General features: G+C 46.2%; 1 protein-coding gene across 4 annotated transcripts in view; it reads right to left on the bottom strand.

Moving 5' to 3' along the window:
- LOC123998078 (glutamate receptor ionotropic, kainate 5-like) overlaps positions 1-14020 on the bottom strand; it is a 151622-nt gene that overhangs the window by 36002 nt on the left and 101600 nt on the right. For all 4 annotated transcript variants that reach the window (XR_006832220.1, XM_046302956.1, XM_046302955.1 and 1 more), the window contains exons 2-3: positions 1326-1486; positions 919-1083 (exon numbers count right to left, since the gene is read on the bottom strand). Coding sequence is in view for 3 of the 4 variants with exons in the window: in XM_046302956.1 (XP_046158912.1) it covers positions 919-1083; positions 1326-1437 (277 nt within the window). In the remaining variant the exon portion in view is untranslated. The remainder of the gene's footprint in view (positions 1-918; positions 1084-1325; positions 1487-14020) is intronic.

Genomic DNA, 14020 nt, shown 5'->3' on the forward strand with positions numbered 1-14020 from the left:
CTCCTGTTACTGATCAATACCACTGACATACTGATTAAGGCCAACATGTCTTCCTGCCACACTGCACTGTGTCACAGTAACCATGGTTGTTGAACCAAGACAGTAACAGGGACACGAGGCCTCTGAGTCAATGATTGACAGGGGGTAATAATGGCACCCATCGTGAGGCTACAGTAAGCACATGGGTGCATCTTCACGTCAGTTCAGCTGAAGGAAATGAGACGAGGAGAAGAAGCTGCTTCAGATTCACCCTGGGCTCCATTTCATTCCGCTACATCTCTCCACCCTCATCATCCATAACCTCTGCCGTGTGTGTGTGTGTGTGTGTGTGTGTGTGTGTGTGTGTGTGTGTGTGTGTGTGTGTGTGTGTGTGTGTGTGTGTGTGTGTGTGTGTGTGTGTGTGTGTGTGTGTGTGTGTGTGTGTGTGTGTGTGTGTGTGTGTGTGTGTGTGTGTGTGTGTGTGTGTCTCATACAGCTACAGCTGTATTACTGGTCAGTACTGGTCTGTACTGGACAGTACTGGTATTACTGGTCAGTACTGGTCTGCACTGGACTGTGCTGGTATTACTGGTCAGTACTGGTCTGTACTGGACAGTACTGGTATTACTGGTCAGTACTGGTCTGCACTGGACTGTGCTGGTATTACTGGTCAGTACTGGCCTGTACTGGTATTACTGGTCTATACTGATATTACTGGTCTGTACTGGTATTACTGGTCAGTACTGGTCTCTACTGGTATTGCTGGTCTGTACAGGTGGCTGTGGTCGTGTAATGGTTTGTACTAGTCTTTACTGAATCTGTTTAGTCCTGGTCTGTATTCATCTTTACTGGTCTCTCCTGGTATTAATAGTCTTACTAGTCATTACTGGTCTTACTGGTCTGTACATGTCAGTACTGGTCTGTAGTGGTGTTACTCACTGGTGTCAGTGGTCTCATACTGGGAGTCCCTCTGCAGTTCGAATATGTCCACCTCCACACGGGCTCTAGCCCCTCCCTCCATCACACTGTTGATGTTCTCCCTGGCCAGGGCCAGAGCCAGCCGCTCCCCACGCCCACACACTGACTGGTCATCCAGGATCGCAGCTACATGGGGAGGGAGGGAGATGGAGATATCGAACGGGAGAAAACATTGATGTTACTCACCATTAGACAATAAGACAAAAAGAGAGGAGACAAGCAGAGTATTTACGAGGGGTGTGAAGGCCAGGTGAGTGAGTGGGTGTGTCCTGGTGGAGGGGGGTGAGACACCGGGGGAGGAGGGGGAGACAGACACCTGAGGGTGATCAAGAGATGGATGGATGGATGATTGATAGATGGACACTCACCCATCCGGACGGAGGAGAGCAGGGCGGCCTGGCTTCCGGAGCGTGGTGCCATGGTAACTAGCAGGAAGGAGGAGAAGTGTATCGACAGCAGCAGCGCTGGCAGAGCCGGCATCTTCTACTGCTCCTCATGGAGAACGGTCTGCTGGCTGCCTGCTCGCCACCTACAGGACAGGAGGACACGTTACAACACCAAAATATACACAAGCACACAGACACACACTCACAAACGCACACACACACATACATACTGTCACGCCTGCTCCCGCTCTTCCCCAGAGAGCCAGGCTCCCCAGCATTGCGCACTCCTGCCATCATCATTACGCACACCTGCCTTTCCCCCTATCACGCTCATCAGCGATTATTGGACTCACCAGGACTCAATCTGTCCCTACATCTGTCTGGTTCCCCACTCTGTTCCCTGCTTCTGCATTGATTGTCTTATGTCCTTGTATACCCGTGTGTTGACGCTGTCTGTTCCTGATGAAATGTTTGACTCACCGTACCTGCTTCTCATCCCTGGCATCCGTCCTTACACACACATACAATCGTTCTCACTCTGTGCACACATCTGTAGCTCCGATGGTTACATCTCTATTCAAAGAGCTTGTTACGATCACATGAGACCCACACATGAAATACACACAGCACTGCCTGCTGCAAAACCACCCTCACTCACTCTGAGTGACAACTAGCGTTCTAAGTGACAGTTTAATGTGTGTGTGAGAATAGACAAGAAGATAAGTGTGTGTGATGTATAGCATCTTGTTTCTACTCACTGTCAGCTGGTCATGACCCTCAGTTTGACCTCTGAGATGTGTGCGTGATGTGTGTGTCTGGTATCTGTGTGAGTTGGAGATGAGTCACCTTTGACCTTGTAGGCAAAACACAGCAGCTTGACTGCTTCTATCTGACCCCAGGGAGGTGGGGATGTTTTGCCTCCATCTCTCTTCCCTCCCTCCTTGCCTTCATTTCCCTTCACGCTTTTCTTATTTTACTCTCCCTCCCTTTCTCCCTCTCCCTCTTAGCTCTCCCTTTCTCCCTCTCCCTCTTAGCGCTCCCTTTCTCCCTCTCCCTCTTAGCTCTCCCTTTCTCCCTCTCCCCCTTAGCTCTCTCTTTTTCCCTCTCCCCTTTAGCTCTCCCTTTCTCCTTCTCCCCCTTAGCTCTCCCTTTCTCCCTCTCCCTCTTAGCGCTCCCATACTCCCTCTCCCTCTTAGCTCTCTTTTCTCCCTCTCCCTCTTAGCGCTCCCTTTCTCCCTCTCCCTCTTAGCTCTCCCTTTCTCCCTCTCCCTTTCTCCCTCTCTCCCTTTCTCCCTCTCCCCCTTTCTCCCTCTCCCTTTCTCCCTCACCCCCTTAGCGCTCCCTTTCTCCCTCTCCCCATAGCTCTCCCTTTCTCCCTCTCCCTCTCCCTCTTAGCGCTCCCTTTCTCCCTCTTAGCGCTCCCTTTCTCCCTCTCCCCCTTAGCGCTCCCTTTCTCCCTCTCCCCCTTAGCTCTCCCTTTCTCCCTCTCCCTTTCTCCCTCTCCCTTTCTCCCTCTCTCCCTTAGCTCTCCCTTTCTCCCTCTCCCCCTTAGTTCTCCCTTTCTCCCTCTCCCCCTTAGTTCTCCCTTTCTCCCTCCCCCTTAGCTCTCCCTTTCTCCCTCTCCCACTTGGCTCTCCCTTTCTCCCTTTCCCTCTTAGCGCTCCCTTTCTCCCTCACCCTCTTAGCTCTCTTTTCTCCCTCTCCCCATAGCTCTCCCTTTCTCCCTTTCCCCCTGTAGCTCTTCCTTTTTCCCTCTCCCCCTTCGCTCTCCCTTTCTTTTATTATTCTCTCATATCATATCTGTCTGACTTCATCCTACCCTCCTGCCCCACATGCACCCGACCCTCCTTCAGGTCCATCCCCCTTCAGCAGCCCCATAGCAGACTAAACACTACGGGTGACAGGGCTTTCAGTTGTGCAGCTCCTCAGCTGTGGAACACACTTCCAGTCACTGTCAGGACTGCAGAGTCTCTGGCCTCATTTAAGGCACAGCTAAAGACTGAGCAATGCAGAAAAGCTTTCAAGGATCTATAGTACCAGTCAAAAGTTTGGACCTACTCAGTCAAGGATACTTCTTTATTTGTATTATTTTCTACATTGTAGAATAGTAGTGAAGGCATCAAAACTATGAAATAACACATATGGAATCACATAGTAACCAAAAAAAGTGTTAAACAAATTCAAAAAATATTATTCAAAGTAGCCACCTTTTGCCTTGATGACAGCTTTGCACATTCTGGGAATTCTCTCAACCAGCTTCATGAGGTAGTCACCTGAAATGCATTTCAATTAACAGGTGTGCCTTGTTAAAAGTTCATTTGTGGATTTTTTTTTCTTCTTAATGCCAATCAATTGAGCCAATCAGTTGTGTTGTGACAAGGTCAGGGTGGTATACGGAAGATAGCTCTATTTGGTAAAAGACCAAGTCCATAGTATGGCAAGAACAACTCATATAATCAAAGAGAAACAACAGTCAATCATTACTTTAAGACATGAAAGTTCGTCAATGCGGAAAATATGTTTATTCAAGTGCAGTCGCAAAAACCATCAAGTGCTATGATGAAACTGGCTCTCATGAGGACCGCCACAGGAAAGGAAGACCCAGAGTTACCTCTGCTGCAGAGGATAAGTTCATTAGAGTTAACTGCACCTCCGTTTGCAGCCCAAATAAATGCTTCACAGAGTTCAAGAAACAGACACATCTCAACATAAACTGTTCAGAGGAGACTGTGTGAATCAGGCTTCATGGTCGAATTGCTGCAAAGAAATCACTACTAAAGGACACCAATAATAAGAAGAGAATTGCTTGGGCTAAGAAACACGAGCAATGGACATTAGACTGGTGGAAATCTGTCCTTTGGTCTGATGAGTCCAAATTGTAGATTTTTGGTTCTAACTGCCGTGTCTTTGTGAGACGCAGAGTAGGTGGATGATCTCCACATGTGTGGTTCCCACCGTGAAGCATGGAGGAGGAGGTGTGATGGTGCTTTGCTGGATGCACTGTCAGTAATTTATTTAGAATTCAAGGCACACTAAACCAGCATGGCTACCATAGCATTCTGCGGCTACTTTGAATAATATAACATTAAGAAAGATATATATATATATTTAACACTTTTTGATTACTGCTTGATTCCATATGTGTTTTTCATAGTTTTGATGTCTTCACTATTATTATACAATATTGAAAATAGTAAAAAATGAAGAAACACCCTTGAATGAGTAGGTGTGTCCAAACGTTTGACTGCTGCTCTATGTTAATTAAATGCTCCTGTCCACTGGATCTGATGCCTTGGGTGTGAGAAAAGCACTTTACAAATTAAATGAATTATTATCACTCACCTTTCTCCCTGTCATTCGTTTGTGTGTGTGTGTGTGTGTGTGTGTGTGTGTGTGTGTGTGTGTGTGTGTGTGTGTGTGTGTGTGTGTGTGTGTGTGTGTGTGTGTGTGTGTGTGTGTGTGTGTGTGTGTGTGTGTGTGTGTGTGTGTGTGGGCGGGCGGGCGGGGGCGTGCGTGCGTGCGTGCGTGCGTGCGTGCGTGCGTGCGTGCGTGCGTGTGTGTGTGTGTGTGTGTGTGTGTGTGTGTGTGTGGGCGGGTGTGTGTGTGTGGGTGTGGGTGTGTGTAATGTTCCACCAGATCACACTGTTCCTGTCATTAGCCTCGGGTAGCATTGACATCTGAACACTGAAGCCGTTATGCAAGAGGTTACACACACAGACGTCACAGTGAGACCACTGCCACATGCTGCTCTGTCACCCTGCCACTCTGCTCTCTGGATCTGACTGAGTTGTGTAATGAAGTGTGTCCTGTAATATATTGTATTTCCTGTATTGTGAATAGATGCACTGCACCACACATCTATTCTAAAGAACTGGACCTGGAGTCAGAACAGCTGCTCCCCTTTTCTCAATCTATCTTCACAATCCCAGAGTTAGTGGGTGTTTGTGAGTGGTGTGTGTGTGTGTGTGTGTGTGTGTGTGTGTGTGTGTGTGTGTGTGTGTGTGTGTGTGTGTGTGTGTGTGTGTGTGTGTGTGTGTGTGTGTGTGTGTGTGTGTGTGTGTGTGTGTGTGTGTGTGTGTGTGTGTGTGTGTGTGTGTTCCACCAGATCACAGTGTCCAGGTCACACTGTTCCTGTCATTGGGCTCGGGTAGCGTTGACATCTGAACACTGAGGCCTTTATGAAAGAGGTTACACACACACAGACAATCTAACTTCACAAAGCCAGAGTTAGTGGGTGTTTGTGAGTGGTGTGTGTGTGTGTGTGTGTGTGTGTGTGTGTGTGTGTGTGTGTGTGTGTGTGTGTGTGTGTGTGTGTGTGTGTGTGTGTGTGTGTGTGTGTGTGTGTGTGTGTGTGTGTGTGTGTGTGTGTGTGTGTGTGTGTGTGTGTTCCACCAGATCACAGTGTCCAGGTCACACTGTTCCTGTCATTAGGCTCGGGTAGCGTTGACATCTGAACACTGAGGCCTTTATGAAAGAGGTTACACACACACAGACAATCTAACTTCACAAAGCCAGAGTTAGTGGGTGTTTGTGAGGGGGGATCTGTGTGTCTGGTGTGTGTATGTGGGGGGAGTCTGTGCGTCAGTGTGTGTGTCACTATACATGCCAGTGTGTGTGTCTGCATATGTGTGTGTGCCAGCCCATGTATGTACAGTGTGTGTGTGTGTGTGTGTGTGTGTGTGTGTGTGTGTGTGTGTGTGTGTGTGTGTGTGTGTGTGTGTGTGTGTGTGTGTGTGTGTGTGTGTGTGTGTGTGTGTGTGTGTGTGTGTGTGTGTGTGTGTGTGTGTGTGTGTGTGTGTGTGTGTGTGTGTGTGTGTGTGTGTGTGTGTAATGACATATTGATCAAGGGCAGTTGAAGTGGCAGTCAATCAAAACAATGGGGGATCTGTCAGCATTCCACAGGATGCTTCTGATTGGCTATTACCAAGGAGCAGATTGCCCTGATGACCAATAAGGTCTTGGCTTAGCCCCTGAGCGTGATCAATCATTGGATGGAGCCGGTGCTATTTCACTGTTATTGAGAGCTATTGACAGAGTTGGAGAGAGAAGATTAGTCCACAACTACACCTTTCCATCTGTCTCTAAGAGAGGGAGAGATTGTAAGGTATAGTGTTTAGAGATCGCAAGGCTGTATGTATTCACACCAGAGAGAAAGAGAGAGAGAGAGAGAGAGAGAGAGAGAGAGAGAGAGAGAGAGAGAGAGAGAGAGAGAGAGAGAGAGAGAGAGATGGTGAGATAGAGAGACAGAGGGCAGTGTTTTATGTCTGTGGAACATTGTACTCTCTGCTCTTCTAACAGTCTCTGTCTGCTAGTAGCTGCAGGACTGTAGCATCCAAGACAGTGTTATAAGCACCTCTATACCATTGTGTGTGCATGTGCGCGTGCGTATTGTCTACCAACACTTTAATTTAGCTTCCTGCTGTAAGTCACCCTGGTTGCTGGCACCAGCCCTGCATAGATATACAGCAGAGGAAGGATGCATGAATATCCACAGTGTGTGTGTGTGTGTGAGAGAGAGAGAGAGGGTCTGCTATACAAACTGCTATACAAGCTATACAAACTGATGGAAAGTGGTGTTGGGGGTCAAACATACGACATTATAAAATCCATGTACACAAACAACAAGTGTGCGGTTAAAATTGGCAAAAAACACACACATTTCTTCACACAGGGTCGTGGGGTGAGACAGGGATGCAGCTTAAGCCCCACCCTCTTCAACATATATATCAACGAATTGGCGAGGACACTAGAAAAGTCTGCAGCACCCGGCCTCACCCTACTAGAATCCGAAGTCAAATGTCTGCTGTTTGCTGATGATCTGGTGCTTCTGTCACCAACCAAGGAGGGCCTACAGCAGCAACTAGATCTTATGCACAGATTCTGTCAGACCTGGGCCCTAACAGTAAATCTCAGTAAGACCAAAATAATGGTGTTCCAAAAAAGGTCCAGTCACCAGGACCACAAATACAAATTCCATCTAGACACTGTTGCCCTAGAGCACACAAAAAACTATACATACCTTGGCCTAAACATCAGCGCCACAGGTAACTTCCACAAAGCTGTGAACGATCTGAGAGACAAGGCAAGAAGGGCATTCTATGCCATCAAAAGGAACATAAATTTCAACATACCAATTAGGATTTGGCTAAAAATACTTGAATCAGTCATAGAGCCCATTGCCCTTTATGGTTGTGAGGTCTGGGGTCCACTCACCAACCAAGACTTCACAAAATGGGACAAACACCAAATTGAGACTCTGCACGCAGAATTCTGAAAAAATATCCTCCGTGTACAACGTAGAACACCAAATAATGCATGCAGAGCAGAATTAGGCCGATACCCACTAATTACCAAAATCCAGAAAAGAGCCGTTAAATTCTATATCCCCTAAGCAAGCTGGTCCTGGGGCTCTGTTCACAAACACAAACACACCATACAGAGCCTCAGGACAGCAGCACAATTAGACCCAACCAAATCATGAGAAAACAAAAAGATAATTACTTGACACATTGGAAAGAATTAACAAAAAAACAGAGCAAACTGGACTGCTATTTGGCCCTACACAGAGAGTACACAGCGGCAGAATACCTGATCACTGTGACTGACCCAAAATTAAGGAAAGCTTTGACTATGTACAGACTCAGTGAGCATAGCCTTGCTATTGAGAAAGGCCGCCGTAGGCAGACATGGCTCTCAAGAGAAGACAGGCTATGTGCTCACTGCCCACAAAATGAGGTGGAAACTGAGCTGCACTTTCTAACCTCCTGCCCAATGTATGACCATATTAGAGAGACATATTTCCCTCAGATTACACAGATCCACAAAGAATTCGAAAACAAATCCAATTTTGATAAACTCCCATATCTACTGGGTGAAATTCCACAGTGTGCCATCACAGCAGCAAGATTTGTGACCTGTTGTCATGAGAAAAGGGCAACCAGTGAAGAACACACACCATTGTAAATACATATGCTTATTTATTTGATCTTGTGTCCTTTACCACTTGTACATTGTTAAAACACTGTATATATATAATATGACATTTGTAATGTCTTTATTGTTTTGAAACTTTTGTATGTGTAATGTTTACTGTTAATTTTGTATTGTTTATTTCACTTTATATATTCACTTTATATATTATCTACCTCACTTGCTTTGGCAATGTTAACACGTTTCCCATGCCAATAAAGCCCTTGAATTGAATTGAGAGAGAGAGAGAGAGAGAGAGAGAGAGAGAGAGAGAGAGAGAGAGAGAGAGAGAGAGAGAGAGAGAGAGAGAGAGAGAGAGAGAGAGAGAGAGAGAGAGAGAGCACGGAGGGAGGAACGTTATCTGGTCTACAGCCCCAGGCAGGCAGGCAGAGTGAAGAAGAGAGGACAGAGAGAGAATTAGATAGAGGAAAAGGGATGAGAGAGAGGAGGGGAAAAGCAGGATGCTAAGAAAGAAATCATTAAGATGGCGAGAAAGCAGCTTGAGGGTGGAAGGAAGGAGAGAGAGGAGGGCTAGCCATTTGTTTCCTCAATCTTCTTTATTGTAAGTAACAAGTCAATCTGACAGTCATCATATTGGAAATAAGAATCATCCACTTCCTTTAATTTCAGCGTGGAACAGCTTCTATAGGCTGAGGATTTAAGAACACTGTCCCGCCTACCATTAGGCTAAGGATTATTTTCTGTGTCACAATGAATGGCCAATGCTGGAGGGAGTGTGCACAGTGATGGCTGAGCTACGGTTAGAGAAAGCATAAACCAAGGGTGTTTCAGAGCGTTCCTTAGTGTGTGTGTGTGTGTGTGTGTGTGTGTGTGTGTGTGTGTGTGTGTGTGTGTGTGTGTGTGTGTGTGTGTGTGTGTGTGTGTGTGTGTGTGTGTGTGTGTGTGTGTGTGTGTGTGTGTGTGTGTGTGTGTGTGTGTGTGTGTGTGTGTGTGTGTGTGTGTGTGTGTGTGTGTGTGTGTGTGTGTGTGTGTGTGTGTGTGTCTCTCTATCACTCTCCCACTCTCTGTCTCTCATTCGATTTCTCTCTTTCCTTCTGTCTCTCTCTATCTCTCCCATTCTTTCAATCTTCTCTTTCCTACTCTATCTCTGTCTCTCTCCTACTCTCTATTTGTCTATCTGTCTCTCTCCTACTCTCTATTTGTCTATCTGTCTCTCTCTCTCTCTCTCTCAATGCAATTCAAGGGGCTTTATTTGCATGGGAAACGTATGTTAACATTGCCAAAGCAAATTAAATAGATAATATACAAAGTCAAATAAACAATAAAAATGAACAGTAAACATTACACTCACAGAAGTTTCAAAAGAATAAAAATATTACAAATGTCATATTATGTCTATATACAGTGTTGTAACGATGTGCAAATGGTTAAAGTACAAAAGGGAAAATAAATAAGCAGAAATATGGGTTGTATTTACAATGGTGTTTGTTCTTCACTTGTTGATCTTTTCTTGTGACAACAGGTCACAAATCTTGCTGCTGTGATGGCACGCTGTGGTATTTCACCCAGTAGATATGGGGGTTTGTCAACATTGGGGTTTTTCAAATTCTTTGTGGATCTGTGTAATCTGAGCAAAATAAACTCAACAAAAAAAGAAACCTCCTCTCACTGTCAACTGCGTTTATTTTCAGCAAACTTAACATGTGTGAATATTTATATGAACATAACAAGATTCAACAACTGAGACATAAACTGAACAAGTTCCACAGACACGTGACCATCAGAAATTGAATAATGTGTACCTGAACAAAGGGGGGGTCAAAATCAAAAGTATCAGTCAGTATCTGGTGTGGCCACCAGCTGCATTAAGTACTGCACTGCATCTCCTTCTCGTGGACTACACCAGATTTGACCGTTCTTGCTGTGAGGTGTTACCCCACTCTTCCAACAAGGAACCTGAAAGTTCCAGGACATTTCTGGGGGGGAACGGCCCTAGCCCTCATCCTCCAATCCAACAGGTCCCAGACGTGCTCAAGAGATCCGGGCTCTTTGCTGGCCATGGCAGAACACTGACATTCCTATCTTGCAGGAAATAATGTACAGAACGAGCAGTATGGCTGGTGGCATTGTCATGCTAGAGGGTCATGTCAGGATGAGCCTGAAGGAAGGGTACCACATGAGGGAGGAGGATGTCTTCCCTGTAATGCACAGTGTTGAGATTGCCTGCAATGACAACAAGCTCAGTCCATTGATGCTGTGGCACACCACCCCAGACCATGACGGACCCTCCACCTCCAAATCGATCCCGCTCCAGAGTACAGGCCTCAGTGTAACGCTCATTGCTTTGACGATAAATGCGAATCCGACCATTACACCTGGTGAGACACAACCACGACTCATCAGTGAAGAGCACTTTTTACCAGTCCTGTCTGGTCCAGCGATGGTGGGTTTGTGCCCATAGGTGACGTTATTGCCGGTGATGTCTGGTGAGGACCTGCATTACAACAGGCCTACAAGCCCTCAGTACAGCCTCTCTCAGCCTATTGCGGACAGTCTGAGCACTGACGGAGGGATTTTGCGTTCCTGGTATAACTTGGGCAGTTGTTGTTGCCATCCTGTACCTATCCCACTGGTGTGATGTTCAGATGTACCGATCCTGTGCTGGTGTTGTTACACGTGGTCTGCCACTGCGAGGACAATCGGCTGTCCGTCCTGTCTCCCTGTAGCTCTGTCTTAGGCGTCTCACAGTACAGACATTGCAATTTATTGCCCTGGCCATATCTGCAGTCTTCATGCCTCCTTGTGCAGCATGCCTAAATCACATTCACACAGATGAGCAGGGACCCTGGGCATCTTTCTTTTGGTGTTTTTCAGAGTCAGTAGAGAGGCCTCTTTGGTGTCCTAAGTTTTCATAACTGTGACCTGAATCGCCTACCATCTGTAAGCTGTTAGTGTCTTAACGACTGTTCCACAGGTGCATGTTCATTAATTGTTCGTGGTTCATTGAACAAGCATGGGAAACAGTGTTTAAAACCTTTGCAATGAAGATCTGTGAAGTAATTTGGATTTTTACAAATTATATTTGAAAGACAGGAAAAAGGGCCTCTCTCTCTCTCTCTCTCTCTCTCTCTCTCCTTTAAACTGTGGTTACTGTCTCTGTTTCTCCTATCCTCTCTTGCTCTACTCTTCATACAACAGCTAGTTATTCCTTTTTCACCCCTACTCAGTCTATCCTTCTCTTTCTTCCACCGTCTCTACTCAGTCTATCCTTCTCTTTCTTCCACCGTCTCTACTCAGTCTATCCTTCTCTTTCTTCCACCGTCTCTACTCAGTCTATCCTTCTCTTTTTTCCACCGTCTCTACTCAGTCTATCCTTCTCTTTCTTCCACCGTCTCTACTCAGTCTATCCTTCTCTTTCTTCCACCGTCTCTACTCAGTCTATCCTTCTCTTTCTTCCACCGTCTCTACTCAGTCTATCCTTCTCTTTCTTCCACCGTCTCTACTCAGTCTATCCTTCTCTTTTTTTCCACCGTCTCTACTCAGTCTATCCTTCTCTTTCTTCCACCGTCTCTACTCAGTCTATCCTTCTCTTTTTTCCACCGTCTCTACTCAGTCTATCCTTCTCTTTCTTCCACCGTCTCTACTCAGTCTATCCTTCTCTTTCTTCCACCGTCTCTACTCAGTCTATCCTTCTCTTTCTTCCACCGGCTCTACTCAGTCTATCCTTCTCTTTCTTCCACCATCTCTACTCAGTCTATCCTTCTCTTTTTTCCACCGTCTCTACTCAGTCTATCCTTCTCTTTCTTCCACCGTCTCTACTCAGTCTATCCTTCTCTTTCTTCCACCGTCTCTACTCAGTCTATCCTTCTCTTTCTTCCACCGTCTCTACTCAGTCTATCCTTCTCTTTCTTCCACCGTCTCTACTCAGTCTATCCTTCTCTTTTTCCACCGTCTCTACTCAGTCTATCCTTCTCTTTCTTCCACCGTCTCTACTCAGTCTATCCTTCTCTTTTTTCCACCGTCTCTACTCAGTCTATCCTTCTCTTTCTTCCACCGTCTCTACTCAGTCTATCCTTCTCTTTCTTCCACCGTCTCTACTCAGTCTATCCTTCTCTTTTTTCCACCGTCTCTACTCAGTCTATCCTTCTCTTTTTTCCACCGTCTCTACTCAGTCTATCCTTCTCTTTCTTCCACCGTCTCTACTCAGTCTATCCTTCTCTTTTTTCCACCGTCTCTACTCAGTCTATCCTTCTCTTTCTTCCACCGTCTCTACTCAGTCTATCCTTCTCTTTCTTCCACCGTCTCTACTCAGTCTATCCTTCTCTTTCTTCCACCGTCTCTACTCAGTCTATCCTTCTCTTTCTTCCACGTCTATCTTCTCCACTCTCTTTTTCTGTCTCCATAACATTCCTTGTTTCTTTTTATTACAGTGCTTCAGTTCCCCAGACCTCATACTATCTCTTTATTTCTCTAAATTAGCTCTCTCATCTCTCCCCTTTCTGTCTATCCATTTCGACATCCCATCTTCCCCTGCCACACAATTTCACTTAATGCATCTCTCCTTCCCTGTGTCCACCCAGACACACAGGCCCTCAGTCACTGACACCAGTGACTGAGGGCCTGTGGAGGTTGGTGTGTATAGCCTCTCAGATCAGTGGTAGGGGTGAACCACAGTGCAGTTTGATGCTCAGGAGGTTGGTGTGTATAGCCTCTCAGATCAGTGGTAGGGGTGAACCACAGTGCAGTTTGATGCTCAGGAGGTTGGTGTGTATAGCCTCTCAGATCAGTGGTAGGGGTGAACCACAGTGCAGTTTGATGCTCAGGAGGTTGGTGTGTATAGCCTCTCAGATCAGTGGTAGGGGTGAACCACAGTGCAGTTTGATGCTCAGGAGGTTGGTGTGTATAGCCTCTCAGATCAGTGGTAGGGGTGAACCACAGTGCAGTTTGATGCTCAGGAGGTTGGTGTGTATAGCCTCTCAGATCAGTGGTAGGGGTGAACCACAGTGCAGTTTGATGCTCAGGAGGTTGGTGTGTATAGCCTCTCAGATCAGTGGTAGGGGTGAACCACAGTGCAGTTTGATGCTCAGGAGGTTGGTGTGTATAGCCTCTCAGATCAGTGGTAGGGGTGAACCACAGTGCAGTTTGATGCTCAGGAGGTTGGTGTGTATAGCCTCTCAGATCAGTGGTAGGGGTGAACCACAGTGCAGTTTGATGCTCAGGAGGTTGGTGTGTATAGCCTCTCAGATCAGTGGTAGGGGTGAACCACAGTGCAGTTTGATGCTCAGGAGGTTGGTGTGTATAGCCTCTCAGATCAGTGGTAGGGGTGAACCACAGTGCAGTTTGATGCTCAGGAGGTTGGTGAAGCTGATCTGATGTTTGGTGTTCCAGGCTGTCTGACTGCCGCCCCTCAGACCTGTTGTTCTCTCCTCTTGTATTAACACAGAACATTAGTCCCAATTAGAAACCTCTCCTTGAACTCAAATGGCCTATGGGTTGTTTAAACAACTAACATTTGCATTTGGAACAAGGTCTTTGAAATAAAAACAGGAATATTAAACAGACTGCAAGAAGAACAAAAGCTGATTCAAATGGTAATACAATACAAACCCAAAGTGAAGCATCTGAAGTGCATAATTACTTACAGACAGATGTACTTACAGACAGAATCACAGAAGGGGCAGACAATATCACACATGAACAGAAGTACTGCATCAGGCAAGAGAGTACTGCCTAATGGTTTCAATATT

This window comes from Oncorhynchus gorbuscha, linkage group LG15, assembly GCF_021184085.1.
Source record: "Oncorhynchus gorbuscha isolate QuinsamMale2020 ecotype Even-year linkage group LG15, OgorEven_v1.0, whole genome shotgun sequence".
NCBI lineage: Eukaryota > Metazoa > Chordata > Actinopteri > Salmoniformes > Salmonidae > Oncorhynchus > Oncorhynchus gorbuscha.